We start from the raw sequence: 23,518 nt of genomic DNA, 5'->3' as shown, positions 1-23,518 counted from the left end.
TTTTACATTATGAGAAAATATTAAGGATAGTGATGGAGCTTGCTCCACCTTTGCCCCGAGTTGATCTAGTTTTGTACTACCCAGGTGTTGACTTATGCTTGGATTCGCCGATAGTTCTTCAGCATGAAACTCTTAGATTTCGATCTCCGAGTTTCGTATCTGGCTTTAAAATAATGAGGGATTTATTATCCCCTTAACTTAATTTACGCCACCGGAAAAAAAAATAGGCTCTTTATCGTAGAGTATAGTAAGGTTGCTTACCATATATCGTAATCCTTAGGGAGTTGCATGAAAATAATATTGTGTGTATATTATTGTATGTTTGCTTATAAGAACATTCCTGCACCATAAAGTTGTAATGTGCAGTTGCTCTACTGATGGCAGCTATGTTGACACCAGAATTTTGCTTTGAATCTCTGTAACAGACATGCACATAGTTGTGAAGTTTTAGAACTGTTGTTGCTGGGTAACAAGAACACTAGCAAACGAGTAGGCAAGCAAGAAGGGGAGAGCTGGAAAGGAGGAAAAACTACTGAGTTATCTTTATCTACTCTCATTGAGGAACTATAAAGTTAATACTGAAGGATAGTATAATGTATCAAGCTTTCATACATCAGTGAGAATGTTATGTGCTTAATGAAAAACAAGTGTTCTAAGGAGCAGGATGGAATCTGCAGTAAAGATTTTATTTGGAACTGTTGAGTTAAATGTATTCTTATTGTCTGGGTGATTATTCTTCATTCCTATTTCAAACTACTTGTTTACTACAGGAAGATACATGCAAGTTTATTAATCAAGTGAGATCTTCATACCATCTTTTATTGTGATAGCAGGAATTTTAGAGGTAAGACAGGCTGAATGAGACTGTGTGAGTAGGAACTAAAAGAACAACAAAGAGAAGATAAAGAGGACAGGAAGTTCCTGTATAGTCAAGAGAAACCTACAGAACTTTTACCTGAATGTTATATTCTTTGTTTTAGAGTATTTGAGGTTGTCCTTCAGAATTTGAATTTAATTGTGAGAGTCAGAAAATCAGGGAATTTCTCTTTGAGCTCATATTATGAAATTCTAGAAAATGGCAATATATTTGTTGTCTGGATTGAATTAAAATTTAAGAGTGACATATACAGAATATTAGAATTTACTAATTGTAATTTTGTAGAGAATATGAATGTCAGATCTCCATAGAGAGAAAAAGAGAATTACTTAATATACAGAATTGAATCTGTTGTATATTATTATTATTATGTGACACTTCCAAGGACTCATCACAGGGGGACACTCTACTCCACTCTGCTATACATATCTAGCTGTCTCCTCTACTATTTAATTTTCCTACTACACACAACTACCATCAATGGCATATACTGCCCATTACCACCACCACAAACAGTATTTTTTGTCTGTAAATTGCATGTGTTCTGAAAGTCAATTTGTCTGTACACGGGATGAAAAACCCAAGTTGCCAGGAGAAAAAATCCTGCTGCCTCTGTATGAGATTGGCTAATCAAATGAAAAAGCCTATATAAAGATTCCCCTCATAACAACGAGAATCAAACTTAATTGTTTTCCAATCAAAGGACACAATATAGCATCATTCTTCCAATTGTGCAATGGAAGCCAATAAAAAACATAGCCAACATAATGATGCACCGTGATAAACTATCATAAAAATTGAATAGTCGTTTCAAACAACATTGTTTACAATAAATAGTTTATTCATTCTTTGAAAAACACAACATGCATGCTTATTCTAACCTACTTAAAATAAAGTTATATTTAATTTTATTATAGCAAGATGGGGGAATAACTTAAGGGATACAACTTCTTTACAGGATTAACATGGTTATTAAGAATTATAGATTCAGGATCCATTACTGCTGTGTGTTAGCTCTAACTTTATCAAAGCCCTGTACTGTAAAATAGTTCTTCAAAATGCCTAATTTCAAAATAATAATAATTTATTGTAAATCCATTGTGTATTAAAAATAACTTTGAGTAACTGCATTTTCCTCTTTTATACTAGGTTGTATAAATCTTACCTATATTCCACATGATTATGGTATTTCATTTACCATCACAATTGATAATTTGACAATCTACAATGAGACAATCTCAGGTAAGTTGAGCTAATTTTCTCTTATATTTCAACCAATTCCATTGAATGACACTAATATTTAGTGTTTTTGCTGTTCCATCATTGCATCACATTAACCTAATCACCAATTGACTATCCTTTAATTATTTATTAATTCAATATATGTTTCATTTTAACTTTCCTATAATCTGTTGATTATAGTGCATATTAGGGATGAAATAAGATGTGAAACATTACTTGAAGTCTGTATCATGTCTTTTATGAGGTGCTATCAAAAAGAAACTGGACTAGACTAATAAAATCTTTACAACTTACCCAATTTAAATTTGGACTCAACCTCCCTTCAAAATAGTCCTCTTATGAGTTCATGCAGCAATCCCACTGCTTTTGGCATGCTTCTTAGAAGTGTTTTAGTTGAAGTGCATCAGGCACTGCCTGCGATTCATCTTGGATCTCCTTAATGGTGTCGAACCACTGCCCCCTTCAACTTCAATTTCATTTTTGGAAACAAAAAGAAGTCACAAGAGGCTTAATCTGGTGAGTATAGAGGATGAGTGCCATGCTGTTGGGCACCATAAACTCTCACATTGTTAAGGCATGGTGGGAGAGAGAGAGAGTTGTTAGTTGTTATGGTGGAAGAGCCAGTTGCAACTTCACCACAGTACTGGTCTTTTGCGACAAGCATCTTCCTCATCTTCCTTAAAACGTTGCAGTAGAATTCTGCATTGACTGTCTGACCAGGTGGGACATACACTCGATGCATACTTCCCTTAATGTCGAGAAAGATCATCAAACATACTCTTTGTTGCATTCCTGACTTGCCTTGCCTTCTTCAGTCTTGGGGAATGTGGACTCTTCCACAGTGATGATTGCTGTTTTGTCTCCCGGTTGTAGCCGTAAACTCGTCTCATCCCCTGTGACGATCCTTGAGATGAAGATTGGGTCATCAATGACCTTTTGACAACGATCTTGACAGATGTTCACATGGTGCTCCTTCTGGTCAGAAGTCTAGAAATGGGAAATGAACTTGGCAGCTACCCAATGCAGGTTCAAATCTCTTGTGATGCATCGATCTGCTTGGATGATCTGTCAAATTTTTTCAACAGATCATCCATGGGTTGTGCTGGTGAATGTCCCAGCTTTTTGTTGTCCTTTCTTAAAACATTCTAAGAATTCAAGCACTTCCACTTGTTGACATATTCTAAGCTGGTTTCATAGAAATTCTCGACTACCTCAAAAAACTTAGCCTCATTAATTTCTCGTGAATCTACTAACATATTAAGTTGTTTTTTGACATCATTAGTTACAAACACTTCACTTGTATGTGTTTAGCCATTAACCTATCAGTATCTCTAGAGTGGTGGTGAAGATATTGAAAAAGTTGGCAAGAGCATACATGAAATGAGTTAACAGAGAATCTATACAATGAACAGCATGGGTTTACTAAGAGAAGGTCATGTTTGAGTAAATTGCTCACATTCTATAATAATGTTATGGTTCAGTTGGACAAAGTGGATGGATGTACCATAAAACTTTTGAATTGTGCTAAGGCTTTTGACAGGATACAGAATAGAAGGCTGTTACATAAGTTGGAGGATATTGGATTATGAACTGTTAGCATGATTACAAGGATGACTGACTGACAGATATCAAAAAGTTGGGATGTGAGTCTGCAAAATTTAAGGTTATCAGTGGTATATCCAGGGGATACATCCTTGGTGTATTGTTGGTCCATGGATGTTCACTACAATCCAGGTGATCACTCTTATCAACTGGAGGAATGCATGAAATCCCACTCACAGTTACATCCTCTGATGAAATGATCAGATCCAAAACTCTCACCTCTCCTTTACATGCTGGCTGAGATGTCTCTCAAGAAATTCCTTTTCCTTATTCCTAAATGCTACCTCTTCATTCCAATTTATACTGCTATAATTAAAATTGACCATAATAATCACCCTTCCTTTGTTCACTAACCTAAGTTGTTTATACATTTTTTATCACCACCCTCCACATTCCCTGGCCTATAGCAACATCCAACTAAATATTTCTTCCTGTCATCCTCCACCTCACACCACACTGCCTCATAACCATTGCCACTATTTCCCTCTTTCATGTCTACCTTATGTGGACATACTGTATTTGCCAGCATATAAGATTCACCCCCTTTTTTTGTACACATTTTTTAGGAAAAAAACTTTATCACTGAATATTATAATGAATTTACAGTATTTCAAATATAAAGTAATAAGTAGGTCTACTTTCAACAAATAAGTAATCTAACTAGAAAAGAGTACCCACCTTTTCATCTTCTTCATCAAAACCCAGAAATTCATCTCTTATCATATTCTTATAATTTTCTCAGTTTGGGGTGGCACGAAATGCCTCTCTGCAACCCTGTTTCCATGTTCTTTAGCATACGCAATCACACATAGCTTGTATGCAATATTGTAGCAATGCCAACGTTTTTCTGCCATAATTTGCCAATAAATTTAGAGAAAATTTAACAGCAGAAATTTATCACCGTTCACAACCACCGCCGACAACAATTGGAAAGTTTAAACGAACAGGAACACAGCTGTGGTCGTCTATGACAGCACATGCGCATCCACTGAACTCTACGTAACTGGAATGCTCTCACACACCACAAGGAAAGAAGCAAGAAAGAAATCGCGTAACTCGGAACAGAGAAAATTTCCAGAAATGAAAGTAATAAAAAACTGAGTATCGGCCTATAAGACACACCCTGTTTTATAGACCTATTTTCAAAGGTAAAAAAAGTGCATCTTATATGCCAGCAAATACAGTAATTCCCCTGCTATCATCCGCAACACTCCTCTTCCCTTCTTTTCCTTTCTATCCTTGCGAAAACACTGTACCCTTCCATTTCTGTTTCTGTTAGGATATCATCTTCATTCAACCATGTTTCACATATTCCAATGATTTTGGGGAAAATAAACTCAAGATATGCCTTTTTTATCTCCCTTATTTCTAATATCCTGACATTTGTAAATAAACACAGCAATTCATTTTTAGGCTTATAACCAGTCCTACCCAAGCCACTTGTTGGTTGTGATTTCCCCTTAATTGCACTTGCCCATTCACCTTTATCACTGCATACCACATATGTCTGCTCAGTCTCAACTACAACCTATTCCATTTCTATGCTGATCATTCCCATCCATACATTTGCTACTACTTCCTACATCCACTCTCCCAATGCTATGCCATGTCTCCCTGTTCCTCTTGCATTCCTATTCTCTCTTCATCTTTCACACTATTATTTCCATTACCAAGCACTTCTGTCTCTTCAATACCACTCTCCTGATCTTTCACATCTCTTGCTTGCATCACACACTGCACTTCCATTTAGCAATAGCTTCTCCAGTTCATTCAGTCCAAAGCCATTCAAATGCAATTTATCACATCTGTATAATTCCATTCTTCCCTCAAATACATGGCATACATCCACAAACTGCACTTCCTCACACAGCTCTGCTAGCATACCATTCATGATTCTGGTTCTGTATTTCAACTCATCATTGTTATACTTTGGCAACACACTGACAACCTTTCCCACCATACTGTTATCTTTCACTCTGCTCAATAATCTCTTGATATTCACCCTTACATTCACCTTACATGTCCACTTAAATCATTTGTCCCCACAACCACCACTAATTCTCTTGCTATTTTCTTCCTCATGTCCAAAGCATGAATTATTTAACTTGCTCATTCTCCCTATTGCATAGCAGACCTTATGCTCTCTCATTAACCAGTCCTTTAATGATGGAATCTCCATGCACTTCTATTCTGAAATCACTCATCTCTTTTACCCATTTTTCTTTCATTCAATTAATTTCTTTCACTCTTTGTCACTCCTGTAGTCTCACTACTTCTCATTCTGGCACACCTTATTTTCATTTCCTCATTTGTTCTTCCTTTCGCTCCCTTATCACTTACTTTTGCTTCTACATTCTTGCATTCTTTCACTCACTCTCTCATTCTCAGAAGCTTTCATTTTCATTTCATTAATTCCTTCAGTCTGTTTCACATTCGTTAATTCGTAGTCTAACAGAATATAGCACTTCCTACAAATACACACTTTCTCTCATCTCCCATTCAATCTCTCCACAAACACATCTTTCATATTTCACCCCACATACATATTACACTCGTGACATCAAACCTTTCTTGAAAAATCCACCTTGTTAACAGAATTTGATTTTCTTCATGTTCAACTAGTTGCACTGGTTGATTCCTGTGACTTCATGAGTACCACCATTGTATTCTTTCACAGAAGGCACGATTCAAAATTTTCAATTAATAAAGTTAATAACAATTCTCCAGGGCCAAAATCATACAAACACACTAAGTTATCAATAATAAATAATAGTGTACTAAAATTCAATCAATATCACCAATTATTGTGCAAAATAGTACTTATCTTTTTTGGAACTCTTTGTTAACACATTGCAGCTCTCTAGTGATGATGGAATGTAGATTATGTAGACTGCAGACACTGTCAAATAGGAGTAAGTGGGGTGATACAATAGAAACCTACAGACTTCTGAAAGGATCATATAGGATATACTTGTAGATTGAATTTTTCATTCTAACAGGGCATCTATGGAAGTTGAGAATCAGTGTAATCAAAAAAAAAAAAAAGTGTGAGAGCTAGATTTTTCTCTTGTGGAGCTATGCATGATTGGAATAGCTTGCCTTTGGAGGTGATAAATGCAGGTAGAATGACTGAATTCAAGAAAAGGGCTGACAACTAGTGGATGATATGCAGCTTCCCTCAATAAGTCCCTGACTCTAGAAGTCATCATCAAATTTCTGACATGTACCCTCAAGAAGTGTACAGGATATGATAGTACTAAATGAAACTTACATCATTACTAACTTCCTATCTACAATTTTCCTCCAAATCAATCTATTACCTCTCAAGACTCCAACACTATCAGATCTTATATTTCTCTCTTCTAAGCCACTTTTTGGTCTTCTTCTGGCTCTTTTTCCTGCCAACCTGGCAGAGAACACTTGTTTAGCTCATCTTTCCTCTCCCATTCTGTTTAAATGACCATACCACCTGAGATTAGATCTGCTAACACATTCCTGGATGCTAACAATGTCAAGTTCTTTCCTAATATCCTCATTTTTAATATGATATTGCCATCTATGCCATCTGTTCACACCCTTAATCTTTCTCAGGACTCTCATATCTGTAGTCTTTAGTCAAGTGTTAGCTTTGTTGATTCTGTTGTCTGTTTCCATATTTAATTTACCATCTTCATTAAAAATCGTGCCTAAGTGGCTAAAACATTTTACTTGTTCTATAGGTTCTCCATTCACAATGCAGTTGATATTTTCAATGCTTCTGCCTATTTTCATTGTCTTTGACTTGTTATTGCTGACCTTCATACCATATCTATTACAACAGTTATTCAATTTAGTCAGGGAGACTCTGGTAATAATAAGACAAAATTTTAACACTGATTAATCTCATGCTATATGAAGTTGCTTATTTTCATTGTCTTCTGCCTATTTTCATTGTCTTTGACTTGTTATTGCTGACCTTCATACCATATCTATTACAACAGTTATTCAATTTAGTCAGGGAGACTCTGGATGTCTCTGATAATAATATGACAAAATTTTAACACTGATTAATCTCATGCTATATGAAGTTGGTTAACTTATTAATATTTATAGTAATCAAAATAATTTTACGATGCAATTCATGGCAAATTCACTAATTTGTTATGAATCACTTTCTCCCCAAATGCCATTGACCATTTATGGGGAAAGTTGAGCTTTGCAATCATCTAAGTAACAGCAGAACTATTTCCCCCCCCTCCCTCACAATACACACATCCAATTTTTCTTAGCCATGACCTCGGTCTGAAGTGGTTGAAGTAGGAATATGATGGTGGTCCTCAGTCAGTATGGGAAATACAGTTGTAACTTTGTTATTGTCCATTATACAATATTTCTTTGCTCTTCATCTATTAAATACAATATCCTGGTTGGTTTCTTTTCATATTTTAGTAATGCTTAAAATATTACTCCTTTTATTTCATGGCTTTCTGGTTTCGGTTGTTGCTTTTTTTTTTTTTTCCCTGTATACATGTTAGTATTGTAATACTTTTTTTCCTGTGCTGATTTTGGATTCCACAGCATATATAGCATGTGCACACACAAAATCCCACAGCAGTTTTTATTCTATTATTATTTTTTTTAATTTCTGAGAGCTGAATACTAGTTTTTTTAATTTACTGTCATCATCATCATCATCATAATTCATCAGATTCCTGATATGTTCCATAAAGGAATGTATAGAATAATATGCTAGTACTATATGATTTACTTTACTTTACGTTATTACTAACTTCTTATCAACTATTTTCCTCAAAATTAGTCTGCTCTTTTTCAAGACTTCATTATTGTCAGATCTTATATTTCAGCCTTTTAAGGTACTACTTAAAATCTATGATCCATCGGTATAACAAATAACCTGTTTGGAGGATGAAAGAAGGTTGATAGTATTTAGGCCTTTTTCTTTGAGCATTTCTTTTGATTTTTTTTTTTGTACAGAGTTTGGTAATTTATGGATTAGATTTATGGAGGTATTTGGAGGTAAAGGACTGGAAAATAGAGGTTCTTTGTTTATGTGAGCATTTAGCTGATCAAGACCTATTTTCTTCCTGATAGTGTCATCATATTGTAAAGTTGATGATCTATGAAGTCTGCATTTTTGATTCCAATGTTCATAAGTTTTTAGGGAGATATGATCGCTTTGGTAGCTTCTGATATTATTTATGAATTTTATGGTGACAAATTTTCATCTATCCTCCAGCAGGTCAAGTCCACATTCCTGTTGGGCTCTGATGTTGTTAGTGGATGAGACTGCACCAATGATAATCTTGGATGCTTTTGCTTGTATTTTGTCTAATTTTTCCTTTACTGATGAGACCGAAGGTGATCAGATAGGTGCTGCATATTCCATTATTGGTCTTATTAGTGTAATGTAAGTAGTTTTGAGGATTTTTGGCTTTGCGCCCCAATTTGTTCCACAAAGCCTTTTCAGTATATTTAATTTTTTTAGAGCTCTGTTGGAAGTGTTAGAGATGTGTTGTGCAAAACGTAATTCCTGATCAAGTGTAATACCAAGATATTTTGGATTTGTGACTTTTTCAATTAGCTTGTTGTTGATCATGACTTTGGGATTGTAGGAATGTCTATTTTTCCTGTCTGAACAGGACATTATAGAGGAATGAATATCAATACAGATGATAAGAGAACATATAGAAACTGCAACAACTGCCCCAATACCGAACTGACACCCACTCACATCTTTACCTGTCCAGCAATTACAGCAGCCTTGCAAGAAATAGATCCTAATCCTGAACAACAGCTCTATACAAACAAAATAATCGACATAGCCAAAGCAGTTCAAGGAGCACATGGAAACATCTAAGATTCTTCAAAGGACAAGACAACAACAACAAGGTGCTTCTAACTTGCATCAATCTAATAAAGCAGCATATAGTCTTCCTTTGGGTCTTTTTCTGGCATTACATACTTGTTTGATTAGTAGAGATTTGATTCAGAATCCTAATCCTGAACAACAGCTCTATACAAACAAAATAATCGACATAGCCAAAGCAGTTCAAGGAGCACATGGAAACATCTAAGATTCTTCAAAGGACAAGACAACAACAACAAGGTGCTTCTAACTTGCATCAATCTAATAAAGCAGCATATAGTCTTCCTTTGGGTCTTTTTCTGGCGTTACATACTTGTTTGATTAGTAGAGTGCAAGGTTTGTCTCAGTTCTTCCATTACAACTGGTAATTGCTTTCTTTTATATATTTCATTGTGACCTATGTTTTTACCAAGTTATTTTTTTTTTAGGAATACAAGCTTGAGTCAAGCAAACATCAGCATACTTTGATCAGTTTATAGTTTTCATTTTCTAATACATTGTTCTAAGTTAATACTACTGTTCAAAAAATTAATGAATCATAACTAACACCCAAATCTTGCTACACATGCAGGTTTTCTTAAGTATTTTATTATGATTATTATTTCAGCCTTCTGGCAGGAGACCTAAGTCCAATAAAGAGTGACTATTGCATTAATTATCAATTACTTTTAAAAAGTGCCCTACCCTACATTTATGTTTTAATATATTTGAGGAGAAAATTGGAATATGTGAAATAAAAAATCAACCTTAAGTACTAACAGTTAAGCTATATATTTGCTAAATACCACTGAGGCGACAAACAAAACACATTCATCTTCTCTGATTCTCAGTTGAATAGGATGACCTGCCCTTTCCCATATTCATGCCTCTCTTACATTCTCTCTCATCCTTTAACTTATTTATACATACACTACAAGCAATATTAGCATGTTCAATAGAGATAAGACATTTGATAATAATTACTTATTATCAAATGTCTTATCAAGTCACTGTATTCCTTGATGTCCATATGAACTGCTTAAAATTTCTCATTATAATAATAATAACAAAATCCATAACGTCTTTCACTAATCGATTACTGAACTGCTTAAAATCTCTCATTATAATAATAATAACAATATCCATAACGTCTTTCGCTAATTGATTACTAATTGAATATCACCCATCTGACATTCAAAAACACAGAAAATTGTCAACAGCAATACCAGCTATTCAACATTACATCAGGATTTGTGTTGCCAAAGTTAATTCTTCTCTAACTAAGCAAAACTACCTTTTTCCTTGCTCATAAGAGCAAGGGAAGAGGTGATTTTGCTAAGTTTTAAGGGATTTTTCTCTATGGGATTCATCCTGATCTGATGGAGGATTTTGCTGTTAGCCTTACTTAAATTTGTGTAATGTTGCTAACAATGATATTGAATTTATTGTAAGTTTTAAGTTTGTGTTGGTCTTGAGAAAAAAAAAATTAGGAATAATTCTGTGAAATTTTCCTTTTTTTCCTATTACTCATTAAATGCCCCTACCATTGTGTTTTTGTCCTTGTTCTTCACTGATTTTAGATGCAGGCATTATAGTAGAGTAGTCTTTCCTTACTTCCCTTCTTACTACATTTCTCATGTAATATGTGATTTTTATTATTATTATTATTATGTTCACAGAGTTGGAAGACTCATCATGGGAGGTTCATTCAACTGTCAGCATATTTATCATACTGAATCTTAAAATCCTTAACACTCTCTGCATTAACAACCTATTCCAGTAATGCATTCCATTCACTGACTGTTCTCCATGTAAAAAATCTACTCTTCACCACATTTGTACATAATTTCCAGGGATGGTCTCTGGTTCTTCCTCTCTTGCCTGTTACTCTTTTTATGATCCCCCTCTGGGTTAATCTGATAAAAAACCCTCAAAATTCCCTTAAACATCTTTATCATATCACCACTTTTCCTCCTATCCACCAAACTCTGCAGTCTACATTTCTTCAACCACTCTCCTTAACCAGCATTCCAGAGTCCTGATATTGTCTTAGTCATTCATCTCTGGACCCTCTCCAATGTTTCCTTATCACGTTGAAAACCAGGTGACTAAATCTAAGTGTGGTCTGACCAGTGCTTTATACAGTGGCACAACCACTTCCTTATCCCTACATGTTAGAGTATTTTTTATCATAGCAACACTATGATGTGCAGTCTTTGCATAACTTGCAATATGCCCTCTAAACTTCAGTTTACTGTCAACCATTACTCCCAAATCTCGAATCTCATTCAATTCCTACAGTATAGCACTGTCAATATACTACACAACCTTATATTTCTGCATTAACAAAATGCAAAACCTTGCACGCATTAATATTAAAACTAAAACCTCACTCCTTTGTCTTTTTTTTTTTTATGTTGAGCTCATACACAGTAGGTTGGTTGGTCAACCTATAGTACATTAGTACCGTGTATGGGTTGTGGGTTGGGAAAGGAGGAATTTGTTTACATTTGATTTGAATGACTTTAAATTGTATTCCTTGGAAAACACAGCAGGTGGGAGACTGTTCCACAGTGCAGTAGTTGCAGGGATGTAGGAAGAGGAAAAGAAACTTGTTCTGTTTGTTTCTAGGTGAACTGTGAAGAGGAGATGTTGTGCAGCAGCAGATGATGTCTAAGTCAAAAGTATATTCAAATCTTCCTGAAGGGAATTAACATCAGCAGTGCTACTTATAATTCTCCTCCCAGCTTTGCATCATCAGCAAACAGCTGAAGATCTATAGTTAGTCCATATGATATATCATTTACAAATAAGTTAAACAGCAGGGGCCCAAGAACCAAATCTTGTGGCATGCCACTGGTTACTCTCCTTTTTTGAGACATTGCTCCATCATACACAACTTGTGGGTATTGTTCAAAGAATCAATCACCAATCCATCTAACCAATATACTATCTATTCCAATCCTCTGCAGCTTGTACACCAATTTATCATGTGGTAATCTATCAAACATTTGATTCCATCAAAACTAATGCAATAATCAAAGCACTCCAGAATCAGGGAGTTCCCGGAGAATATATGGACCTCCTTCTCCTCCAGGAAATATACCACACTGCAATAATCCAACTTTACACAGGTAGCAATAAAATATCAATTGAAAAAGGTGTCTGACAAGAAGACTCGCTATCACCCAAATTTACAACAGTCCTTCAAGAAATATTTAATAATATAAACTGGACACACCTTGGTATAAAAATTAATAACAGAAACTTAACACACCTAAGATATACAGATGATATCATAATTTTTGCAAACACTCCAGAAGACCTTAATATAATGATAGAAGACCTGTATCATGAAAGCAGAAAAATTAGTCTAAAAATAAACAGAGAAAAAACTAAAATCATTTTGTAACACCAAAAAACATAATAATAGAAGACAATTTCTTGGAAAGAGTCTCTTCATATACATACTTAGGTCATCTCATTGATGTAAACTGTGGACTCCAAAAGGAAATAAATAGGAGAGTTCAACTTTCCTGGAGTGCATTCAGAAAATTGAAAAGCATTTTTCAAAACAATGATGTCCCACTCTGTTTATAAAGGAAGACATTTAACCAGCGTATACTTCCAGTCATCACATATGGTTGTGAAACTTGGTCGCTAACAAAAGCACTGGCAAATAAACTAACAACAACTCAAAGAAAAATGGAGAAGTTGATGCTAGGCATCACGTTAATGGATAAGAAGCCAGACTTACATCACTGACATTATTCTTCACCATAAGCGACTAAAATGGAAATGGGCCGGACATCTATCCAGAAGAGAAGATGAGCGATGGACCACCATACTACGAACTGGATTCCAAAATAAGGGAAACGAGGTCGAGGACGTCCTAAAAGAAGGTGGAGTGATGATTTGTCAAATTTTGTTGGGGGAAATTGGTCAACCATTGCCGAGAACAGAGACAGGTGGAAAGAACTGGAGGAGGCCTTCGTCCAGCAGTGGACAGAAAATGGCTGAAAAGAAGAATCTATCAAACACTTTTTCAAAGTCCAAGAATATCACTGTACATGATTCTCCCTTATCTAACACACTCATTCCCTTATCATGAAATGCAAGTAAATTGCTAAAACAAGATTTATCCTTTACAAATCCATGCTGACCATCACGAAGAATGCTATGTACATCAACCCAGTCTTGTGTTATATTTCTAACCAATCTCTTGAACACCTTGACTACAACTGCAGTTATATAGACTAGTCTATAGTTGGAAACTTCTGTCCTAGAACCATGTTTGTGGAGAATAACCAGGTCAAGGGCATAGTGCTTGACCTGGTTATTCTCTGTTTTTCCCAAAGTATTTTTTTCTTTTTAATGAGAGCAGAGATATTTTATTGTAGTTTCACTGTGAGAATCTTATCATTGTCTGGTTGAATTTTGTATACATCCTGGACTTTATGAATACTATCATATCATAGTTGTTTCCATAATTTCTGAGATGTATTTTGTAACATTCACTTCCTGCAATACAGCACCGTCAATATAGTACAGTAGTATAGTATACTACTATACTACTGACATACATTATGGAATTACAGATGTCTAGAATTCAAGTATTGGGTTGCAGATGGGATGTCTCTATTCGTAACTTGATTTTTCTGTGAGACTGGTGTTAAGTTCTCATCTTGTTCTGTTGGAAGTGAATATTAGGCTATAATAAATGAAACTGTATACAAGACAGTGTTCGAACCAGTTTTAACTTATGGATCTGAGAGCTGGGTCAGAAGTAAAACACTTGACCAAAGACTAGAGACTGCAGATATGAGAGTCCTGAGAAAGATTAGAGGCGTGAACAGATAACATCAATGGCAATATCATATTAAAAATGAGGATATTAGGAAAGAACTTGACATTGTCAGCTTGCAGGAATTCATTAGCAGAGCTAATCTCAGGTGGTATGGTCACTTAAACAGAATGGGCGAGGAAAGATTAGCACCAGGTTGGCAGGAAAATGACCCAGAGGAAGACCAAGATATAGGTGGATTGATACGGTACAATGTGCCTTAGACGATAGAAATATAAGATCGGATAATGTTTGAGTCTTGACAAGTAACAGACTGATTTGGAGGATATTGTAGATAGGAAGTTAGTAATGATGTAAATTTGTCATATAGTACCGTCATATCCTGTACACCCCTTGAGGGTACATGTCAGGAATTTGATGATGTTTCTTTCGTTAGGTGATTTTATATAAACGTGTGTTAGATCTGAAATGGGCAACTTCACTTACAATGAAGTCACCCATCCAGATTCTAACAGAATATGCCCCACTAAGAGAGCATACTTGTCGTTTCAGCAATTAAGTTCATGTCATAGAAGAATTAATATCATGATCAATAAGATGAACGAAATATTTAGTATGTGTTTGACAGATCTAAATTAGAATTGTAGATGTAAGATAATCAAAGAGTATATGTAAAGATAATTACTAGTGATTTATAACTACACATGCAAGAGTGTCAGTACACTGCTTAAGAAAGGGCAATGGTCGCTCAAATACCACTGTAATATTGTAAGACCCGTGGTTAGTGGAAAATATCTAGAGGCACGCGTTGCCGAAAATGGAAAGCCCTGTATGGCGGTGCAATGAGGTCACCCAGTCAGGGATGAATCGAACGGCAGAATATGCAAAATCTATCTCGAAAAGACGCCGCTGGAAGGGGAGAATATATGCAGCAACACAGGTCTGGATCCCTCCCCCCATTTGTTTTTGTTCCGGTTTTCTCTCCGTGTGCTTCTCAGTGGTCGACGATGTCCAACTCCTACGTGCCCGGAGTTGACTACCATAGGTCCTGGCAAGGCATCGCAGCAGACTACGGCAGATAAAATTACGTGCCATCGGCAAGGAAAGTGCATCGATGTAATTCTTGAAGATGCGAGCACCAGACTCGAAGAATACACGTGATTTCCACGTGGCAGCAAACCTTGAACAACAAAGTTTTCCACTACGAAGGAAGGACGGAAGGAACCCCGAAAACCTGTGCAATGTAGATAAGTACTTTACATATTCTTTGTCCCTTAAACATTAGGATGACTGTGAACGGAAGAAATTTTGTGTTTCAGAATAAAAATTGAACTTTGAAGATTAAGCAGATTATAGAACAGTTTAAATCTCATTGGACTGACTGTCCGAGAAACATGAATTTGTTAAGAACCAATGTTTTAACCCATACGAAAAGGAAACAACATGTGTTTGTGCCTAACGAGCACCTGATCAACTGCATATAGTATTTTAACCATTTGAAGGAAACATTCTATGTAATGAGAAAAGGTATGAGAGAGTGAGTGAAACCTTAGATGATTTTAACTTAGTATTGCTTACATAATGTCTGTGTCTTGTATTACTTATGAGTTCATTAAATGTGTTTCATTGTTTCATACGTGTGTGATCTGACCATGCAGACTGACTCTTACCACTCATAAAAATTACGAACCTGTTAATCTGTATATGCACGCGGGGATTCCCAAAGTAAGATAAGAAGGAAGGGCTATGACCATAAGATTAGAACACCTACGGCCTCTGATTTAGTTGTAATTAGATGCAGAAATTAGATGCCACATTAGTGGCATCTAATTTCTGTGACCCTCCCTAGGTTGAGATATACTCTGTACCTATGCGCAGGCTGGCGCAGTATATAAATTCGTCTGAGAAAAAAGGGGATGCCTCACACAAGTTAGAGAGTAGGTAATCTAAGGGCCCTTAGATTAAAAATATGAAGATAAAAGAGAAAACGGGATTTGAAGCAAATCCCTTTTTCTCTTTTATCTTCATCCCTTTTTCTGAATTATGTTGATTTCAATTCATGGAAGTGAGGGTTACATACTTTACATTATTTGGACAGATAGTATCTGTTCAATTTGTCATCATTGTAATTTGGAAGGCATCTAGATTTGATTTCTGATTATATATGTTCAGAGTGGCTGTATTTTTTCAAGTACAGTTTTGTATCTTTCTGGCCACAGAATTTTGTACTCCTGTTTATTGCTTACATTTTGAGCAAAAGCAGATTTTTGAAGTATTGCATCAGGTATTTGGATGAAAATGAGTTTGTTTTTTTTTTCCTCTTAAGATTGGAAGGGTCTGTTTTTTTTTTTTCTTACTTCTCTGTAGCATTTTATCTAGTTGAGTTTGTTGGTAAACTTGATCATGACTGAGGAAGGAAGATTTTTTATCCTTCACATTTTTTGCAATAATAATAATATTCACTGACAGAATTTTAATATTGTTATTATTTTAAATAATAAACTTCTCTTACTTCTTTTACAGCTCATAATCCTCCACCCTTATGTTTTGGAGCACCTGGACTGAAAGAATATGCTGACTTATGTATCCGATTTTATGATCTTAATGTAACTTCACACAGTGTGCATGGGTGTGTTGAGCTGGAGGGCAGGCTGCATCATGTAATTGTTGCTACTTATAAATTGGGTTGTTTTAACTTTGGACAAGATTCAGTTTGGAAAATAATACATTTAAAAAATGCAAATACAGTTAATAGTTCTAAGCTGACTTATGTGCCAAAGCACTTCATGTCTAAAAGATACTGATTTCTGATTCTAGTATCTAAAAAAAAACTTTTTGATTTGGCAAACAAGCTTTTGAAATTGGTATATTTGAAGAAGTTATCACAGGGAGAGATCATAATGCAATAAGATACTCGTACTCTTGTTAGAATATTTTTATTCCAATTAAATGGGACATTGGTGTTTTGCTCATAGGCAGTTGACATTGGAGAGAGCTGATATATTTCAAGAAGAAATGAACAGGAACAGCTTACAAAACTTATAAATGTCATACAGAATGAAATCTTGGTTCCTCTTCAGAATGCATGATATTTGGAAGTTGCTCATCTGTTCTAGGATGAGTGACTTCCAAATGTAGTTAAAGTCAGAAAGATTTGATACAAAACATTCTGATACAATCTTTCCTACGCTGATAATCACCAGCAGACATCAAAACATGTCAACATTATATGTAATCTGAATAAGTATTTTAATGAGAATTCCTGGTATCTTATTGCTTTAAATTAGGCATGTTTTTAAGAATACAAAGAGACACATCTTTAAACATATAGGATGCTCCAGTGTGTATGTAATCTAAAAAATCTAGCTGCTCCAATCTAAAATAATACAGTTGACTCTCACTATAATAAACACTGCAGCAATGCTGCAAAGGAAATTCTCTTTAACAAACTATGCTTGTGGTCCCTGTAAGTTTGCTATAGCAAGAATTAACTATATTTGATATAAAAATCATCAACAGTAGCCTAAAGGTGAGTGTTGACTATTAAAAAAACGTAATGAGGATATTCCATATTTGCAGTTTATTCCCTAAACTGAAAAGGTTAGGGAATAAACTGAAAAAAAGTAACTTTCAACAGAAACTATTTAATTCTTCAGCCCTTTTTTACTTTTATAGTAGCATGCCATTGGCATCTCTTGTCTAAAGATATTTATAAGGAGTGTAAATTTATAAGCTTAGAAAAAGTTTTAATAAGTTATAAAGTGTGTATAGAATGTAGTTATTAGAGAATGCATATTAAGTACTACGATTCTTAGTAGCAGGATTTCTTGGCATTCAGCAGAGGTTCAAGGTAATTATTTACTCTACTGTTTGAATATATTCTACAGGTTCCAGATTTCTTCACTGCACTGCATGCTATTTTCAAAATAAACGTTTGCATATACAGGTAACCCTCGTATAACGCGGATATTAGGTTCCACAAAAATGCTGCATTATATAAATTGCATTATGCGAGACTCAGATCACATAGAAAAAGTAGGATTAGGTTCCAAAATCGTTTTTTTTTTTTTTTTTAAAGTGAAGAGCCAATAGGCTTCATTTCGGCAATGTAAAACATTATTTAAATTAAGGGAATATTAAATCCCACATTGTTTTAAAACTGAATAAGAAACTCAAAGATCGGAATAAAAGAGTTTCATGCCGAATATAGTAACTATAAACGTATCGGCGACTACTAGCGTAAATTAAAGCACGTAGTTCAAGTACGTAGTACAAACTAGGGCAACTCGTTGCAAAGGGGGGGAAAGTTCTGATTGCTATTCTTAGTATATTCCATAATGTAAACCCATCTCCTAGGAGATGTATGATGTTATACATTATGGTGGGAGGTCACTACCCAGACCGGTTTCGATCTTTATTAAGATCTCATCAGTGAGTAGCTAGACCAAGTATAATACTAAGGGTATAGCGAAAAGAATTTATCTAATAAACAATGTGGAATTTAATATCCCCTTAATTTAAATAATGTTTTACATCGCCGAAATGAAGCCTATTGGCTCTTTACTTTAAATAATTTATGGGTGCACCTTTTTGACAACTCTTATAGCAGAGTATATAAGTTCTTTTCACTATACCCTTAGTATTATACTTGGTCTAGCTACTCACTGATGAGATCTCAATAAAGATCAAAACCGGTCTAGGTAGTGACCTCCCACCATAATGTATAACATCATACATCTCCTAGGAGATGGGTTTACATTATGGAATATACTAAGAATAGCGATCAGAACTTTCTCCACCTTTGCAACGAGTTGCCCTAGTTTGTACTACGTACTTGAACTACGTGCTTTAGCTTACGCTAGTAGTCGCCGATACGTTTATAGTTACTATATTTGGCATGAAACTCTTTGATTCTGATCTTTGAGTTTCTTATTCTTTTTTTTTTCTTTAAGATTATATAAACAATGAAATATCCAATAAAGATATATTTTTATTTAACTCAAGTAATTCATGTAAGTTAAGAAAACAAATAAACTATGAAACAAATACATAGTATAAAATTATAAAAAATTATAAATTGTACGTAAACTTCATTGCACATAATACATAAATGTTTTAGGCAAAATAAAGTAAAGTGCATATTTTAATCGTCATCACTCTCTTCAAAACTAACATTTCATAGGTATTCTTTATTCATGAGTGGCCGGACTTAAAATCTCTTGGACATCATTAGTATAATTCTCATTGCATACTTCGGTTGGTTTAATTATCAAGAAGTCAGTAATAAGATCTTGCTTGCCACTATGCTGCAATTTTTTATTAAGTTCATAATACGGAGCTAACCAAATATCCAATTGTCTCGTGAATTTTCCCGAGTACTCCATTGAGAGATCATTATCCATAAAATAACTTTCTTGCCAATCTTTCTACTAATTTCTTTAAACTGAATTCTTTAACGGATTCATCACAATCAGAATCTTCAGCAGAACTTTCCCCACCCTTTGGTTCAGCGTCATCTATTAATTCTACCAGTTCCTCCTCATTTAAATCTATTTTCCCATCAATTAATTCACTAATTTCGTTTCTTATAACTATATGCACAATACGGGCAGACGCAAATTTAACGAAGATAAAATTAGATTTTTAAGTCACGTGTTGAAAAATATATGAAAAGATAAAGGGCTACTACAGTTTGTGGACCGTCTTATATCAAAACCGCGTTCAACAAGGGTCACTACAATTTGTAGACTGCGTTGTATAAGTACTGTGTTATATGAGGGTTACCTGTATACTGATGCTTTTATGTAACTTCACATGCAGTAGTCTAAAGAGTTAAGGTCGGAAAATCCAGCTGTTTAAGGATCTGTCACTATCACCAGTCCAGCCATGAGTTAGTCACTTCATATAATAAGAAACCTATCATAAAAAAAATGCAGTGAAGCTCTTTCATTATGAAAATACATGCGGTCAAGAAAGAGGCCTTCCCAAAAAGTCCTATCGGCTGATTTTTGAAAAAAAAAAAAAAAAAGTTTCCCTATTGATTGTTGAATACATATAGTCTAATGAATTTTTCCCTCAGCAAGTCCAAATTATATATTTACTGAAAATCAGCATGAAAAGTTAATTTCATATAATGTGTAAAGAGTTTGCTAGCCTGTACAAGTAATATACATTTCATCATGAGGAAACTGTTTCATTTGCAAGCATAAGTATTTGTGACAAAAGTTCATCTCTCACAACTCATAATCTGCCTCTTTGTAGTGTTATACTTCTTACAAATAGCATGAATGTAATGCTCTTTACTTTGGTGTCTTTTAAACATTTACATTAAGAACTCTGATGCATGAGATATATACCAAGTCAGGGCCATTGCCAGATTAGATTGTGCCCTGAGGCAAACAATTATTGTAAGAAAATATAAGAAAAATATAAGAAAATCATCGATTGCTATTTTGTTTTTATTACAAGAGAAACATTAATGCTAAATGATTACATAATAATATTAATTAAATGTTTGCTCTACGGGGATATCGCACAATAAAAATGTTTATAAGCTCTTCTAAATTTAAAGTTAGTCTAGCAACTATATCGATAGAGGCAGACATAGACTATATCGATATAGTTGCTAGACTAACCAATCTTTCTTGGGCCATTGCTGTTCGCAAATAATTTTTAGTCAGTTTAAGCTTGGAAAAACTTCTTTCTGCACTTGCTACACTAACAGGAATTGTTAGCATAGCGACACCGCCTATGCAATATGGCTGAACGAGCACCCTTATTAAACCGCGCTGTGAGCCTGGCTGCCTCTATGCTACACCCTGTCGATGGTACTGTACCAAGCACTTGTACTGGGACTGTTGTACTGCTCCAGGCATTCTGTTTTGAACTTGGTGATTAACATCATGTTCAGATACAAACAGCAAATAATCCACATACCTACTAACATCAGTATCTCAATAAAAATAAAAACTGGTTGATTAGAGAAAATTGCAGTCAGGAAATCATGTTCAGTATTTCTCAACATAGCTTGCTTCCATTGCCATTATATAAACCATAAAAAATTGTGGATATCATCATACTCCTCATTTGAAAACTTAGCATCTTTTTAGTAAAAGCAGGCAGTTGAAATCATACACAACAGCACATAATGTGTTACTGTTTATAAACTGTGAGAATGCTTGCAAGAACTAAACATGATCAGATGCTACAATATGTTTACAGTCAGTTAGTGCTGCAGTTACTAGCGGCCAGATTGTAAAATAACTGCATGTTTAAATCTATTCAGAATTGACAGGAATTTTTTGCTTCATATCACTGAAGGAATACTTCCCACCCCTAAATTTGGCAGATTCTTCCTGTATGTTTTAATACAAACTTCGCTGGTAGTTTGACATTGGAATAAGTTTGTGATCATCTATCAGTAGGGGGAAAAAAGCTGTAATAGTAACTAATAAGATCAGTTTCATCCTCCTCCTACCAGACTTCATCAGGTGCAAATGCATTAAATTAGAGAAAGTAATTCATGAAAACATAACTTAAGACATTGCAAAGCACAAATTATAATTGCAGGTTGCTCCTGCATGCTTCTGATTCAGGTTGCTTCTGTTTTGCTTAGGTTCATACTCACACTTTGTAGTCAAATAGCAGGCTGAAGTTCAGGTTTCAGAGGTGAGAAAGTGCTGTAGAAAGAGATGTTGCCTTCCAGCCCTGAGACATTTCAATAAAGTAGTCAGTGACATAAAAAGTCACGTGCACATACATACACATTTTACTGTCTTTTATGTTATCCAAAAAATGTAAACAGACCAGTAAACAGCCTGGAGCACCATTAAAACATGACATGTAGCACAATATTCTACATGTTTAAAAGCAGTACTCATATTGACTTATTTATCTCCCATAATTAAAAAAAAATTAACTAATCAAGTCCTACTGAAATTTGGGAGATCAGAGAGATTTATTTGTAATAAAGATTTTCTGTGTAAAGATAATTTAGGAGATTTGAGTACATATTCTGATTTCAAGTTAAGTTTTATTTTATTAGTATTATTTAGTTTCTGTGAAACTTTATTAATTTTTATATGAATTACCTTTATTTTGTAAGCAGCTTTCTTTGTAATAAAGAATTTAAATATAAGTCTGCATGTGTAATTTACTTGTGAACATTGCAAAATGTGAATTTAATTTTAATATTGTCTGTTTAAGTCAATTATACTCCATTAAATTTAATTATGTGGTTGCAAAGCTGTTATAAAAGTAGTCTGTGCAGACTGATCTAAATTTAGTTTTGCAAAAAACTAAATTTAGATTTAAATTTAGATTGCAGAAAACTAAATTTACATACTTTAATCTAAAATGTGAAAATTTGGTTATTAAAAGTTATATATTTTATTATATTTTAAAAGTAACTTCTTTTGTTAGTCTTTTTAAGAAAAAGTTATAATTGCTACATTTTTCTAGTCTAATAAATACTTGTCATTGGTAGTAATGCATTAGTTAATAATATGATGATAGTCCATAGTAAAATGTTTTGTAAAATTTCTGCAAATTATAAATATACATTTTGATTATTCTTCCTAGAACGGGAAGGAAGGAGAGAGAGAAAGGGGGGGGGAGTGAAATTATGATAAAGTTCATAAGATAATTAAACAAGTCTTTGTGATATAAATGACACCCAGGAACCAATCAATTTACTCCATTATAAGAAGTTTAAAATGTCCAAATATTTGTTTACATTGTTAGAAATATAAGTAATGTGAATGTGTAACATATGCAGTATAAATGAGGTGGATTACACACAAGTTAAGTTTTATTTTATTAGTATTATTTAGTTTCTGTGAAACTTTATTAATTTTTTTATATGAATTGCTTTTATTTTGTAAGCAGCTTTCTTTGTAATAAAGAATTTAAATATGCATTCATGTGTAATTTACTTGTGAACATTTGGATCTTATTGATAGATATACAAGGTAACTAGTTATGGATTGAAGTAATATCGATCTTATGAGATGGATGATTAGTTACAATTCAGTGATATAGCTCTTCTCAAAAAAAAAAAAAAAAGTAATATTAGAGAACAGTAGTAAACCACCTGAACCTTCATAACTTAGTAGTGATGATGCTCATTGCTAGGAAAGACCCATTAATT

At 34.4% G+C, this 23,518-nt stretch overlaps 1 protein-coding gene across 1 annotated transcript in view; it reads left to right on the top strand.

Annotated features, from left to right (window-relative positions):
- LOC150099721 (uncharacterized) overlaps positions 1 to 23,287 on the top strand; it is a 61,114-nt gene extending 37,827 nt beyond the window's left edge. Inside the window, exons 3-4 of the mRNA XM_090403744.1 lie at positions 2,027 to 2,119; positions 16,894 to 23,287. Coding sequence (XP_090259870.1) covers positions 2,027 to 2,119; positions 16,894 to 17,174 — 374 coding nt within the window. The 3' untranslated portion in view covers positions 17,175 to 23,287. The remainder of the gene's footprint in view (positions 1 to 2,026; positions 2,120 to 16,893) is intronic.
- Positions 23,288 to 23,518: the final 231 nt, after the last annotated feature.

The sequence above is a fragment of the Typopeltis vanoorti genome, chromosome 14 (assembly GCF_054136105.1).
Source record: "Typopeltis vanoorti isolate ZY-2024b chromosome 14, IOZ_Tvanoo_1.0, whole genome shotgun sequence".
NCBI lineage: Eukaryota > Metazoa > Arthropoda > Arachnida > Uropygi > Thelyphonidae > Typopeltis > Typopeltis vanoorti.
The sequence above is the reverse complement of the archived record's forward strand: the minus strand, read 5'-3'. Positions and strand labels throughout refer to the sequence as shown.